The sequence below is a fragment of the Frankliniella occidentalis genome, unplaced genomic scaffold, assembly GCF_000697945.3.
Source record: "Frankliniella occidentalis isolate FOCC.00 unplaced genomic scaffold, Focc_3.1 Scaffold95, whole genome shotgun sequence".
Lineage (NCBI taxonomy): Eukaryota > Metazoa > Arthropoda > Insecta > Thysanoptera > Thripidae > Frankliniella > Frankliniella occidentalis.
Window position 1 is genome coordinate 868,242 of NW_026267224.1, and position 1,520 is coordinate 869,761.

Below are 1,520 nucleotides of genomic sequence, written 5' to 3' on the forward strand. Positions count from 1 at the left end.
GAAAAACGCCGTTAAAGTTTTGCGATGCCGACGGAGCGCTGCGTACTGCTTCACGCGCTACGCTCTTACGGGCAGGAGAATTCGAATTGACGCGCCGGACAAAGTGGGCTGTAATCTAGTGACCATAAGGGATTTTTTGAGACCAAAATATTTTTTTCCATTTTTTGAGCCCACTACACTAGGATGCCCCCTTAAGAGGATCGTTTGCGCCCTTCTGAAACGGGTTTGCTTTATATCATTTCGCCTTCTTAAAGCGCTGATCAGGGAAATAGAGCGAAATTTTGGGGTGGGCGGATTCCCGCTGCTTATTTGAATCGAAGTATATTAGCCTCGCCAAGGGTATCTAGACTACGGTCTTCTAGGTCAGCTCGGCTCGACACGACTCGGCACCGTCGGCTCCGTCGGCACACGGCCACACGGCTAGCTGACGGCTGACAACAAACGACAACAATTTTCAGGCAGCGAGACTTGCAGGTTATGTTATGGCGCTCGGTAAGAGAAACAAATGTTTTAAGATGATGGCTGCGCTTGTCTCTGATAGGAGGACAGCGCGAGTGATGGAAAAGGGTGTCAACTTGTTCGTTAGTCTTTGTTTTTTTCTCTAAATCTATAAGTTTCATAAGTAAGTACCGGCATTTCTTTGCAAGCGCTTCGTTTGTACGCAACGAGTCGAGCAGTTTAAATGCAATGCAGAGGTTCCGCTTGTAAGTTAATTCAAATTTCAGCGGATGCCATCATTTTTATTTATTGTAAAATTCATTACGTCAGTAAATCTTTTCCTGTGGATGTTGCGAAACCGAGCCAAGCAACCGAAGGCTTGCATGCCGAGCTTCGGCGGCCGAGGTTGAGCCGAGCCGAGCCGATCCGAGCGCCGAGCCGAGCCGAGCCGAGCCGAGCCGAGCTATGAAGCCACACGCAGCGAGGCTACTGCGATTCAAACTGGCGGCGCGAATATCCTACGTCGAATCTTGAGAGAAGGCGTCCCTTTCTCGAGGTCGAACGCCGATTGCCACCTCTTCTAACCTGAGCTTTTCTCCATGCAGGCGCCTCCCTTGCACCAGGACCCTCCGAGGCACCCCGCTACCCCAAGCGAGCCAGTCGGGGAACCAGCACGGAGCCCGAGCTACAGGACAGCGACGACCTGCTCTGTAAGTAGTAGAGTTGTGAGTCGGGCCGGTGAAGCGCGTTATTCGGCGACACGAGACATAACTTTTTGTCCTTGTGTTTCAGTCTGCGATGACTGCCAGAAGGACTGGGCAGGGGACTGCCCGAAACACGGACCGCTGCTGGTCATTGCGGACACCGAGGTATGTACTCGACGGAAGTGGGGCAGTGTTATGAGTTCAGAACTGTGTGTAATGTTTGCGCTTCATGTACACAGGTCCCCTTGGGCCACCCCGAGAGAGCGCTCCTCACGGCGCCGACCCAGCTCGCGGTGGAGCTCAGCAAGGTCCCCGGCGAGTCGCGGGGCGTCTGGACCTGGGAGGCGGTGCCCAGGAGGGCGCGCTTCGGGCCGTTCG

The 1,520-nt window shown here is 53.9% G+C and overlaps 1 protein-coding gene across 1 annotated transcript in view; it reads left to right on the top strand.

The window, feature by feature from the left end:
* Positions 1 to 395: 395 nt before the first annotated feature.
* Positions 396 to 1,520, top strand: part of LOC113217363 (zinc finger and SCAN domain-containing protein 2-like) — a gene marked incomplete in the record, with an annotated part of 4,728 nt that continues 3,603 nt past the window's right edge. The window contains 4 exon segments of the mRNA XM_052269543.1: positions 396 to 492; positions 1,044 to 1,148; positions 1,231 to 1,307; positions 1,382 to 1,520. Coding sequence (XP_052125503.1) covers positions 483 to 492; positions 1,044 to 1,148; positions 1,231 to 1,307; positions 1,382 to 1,520 — 331 coding nt within the window.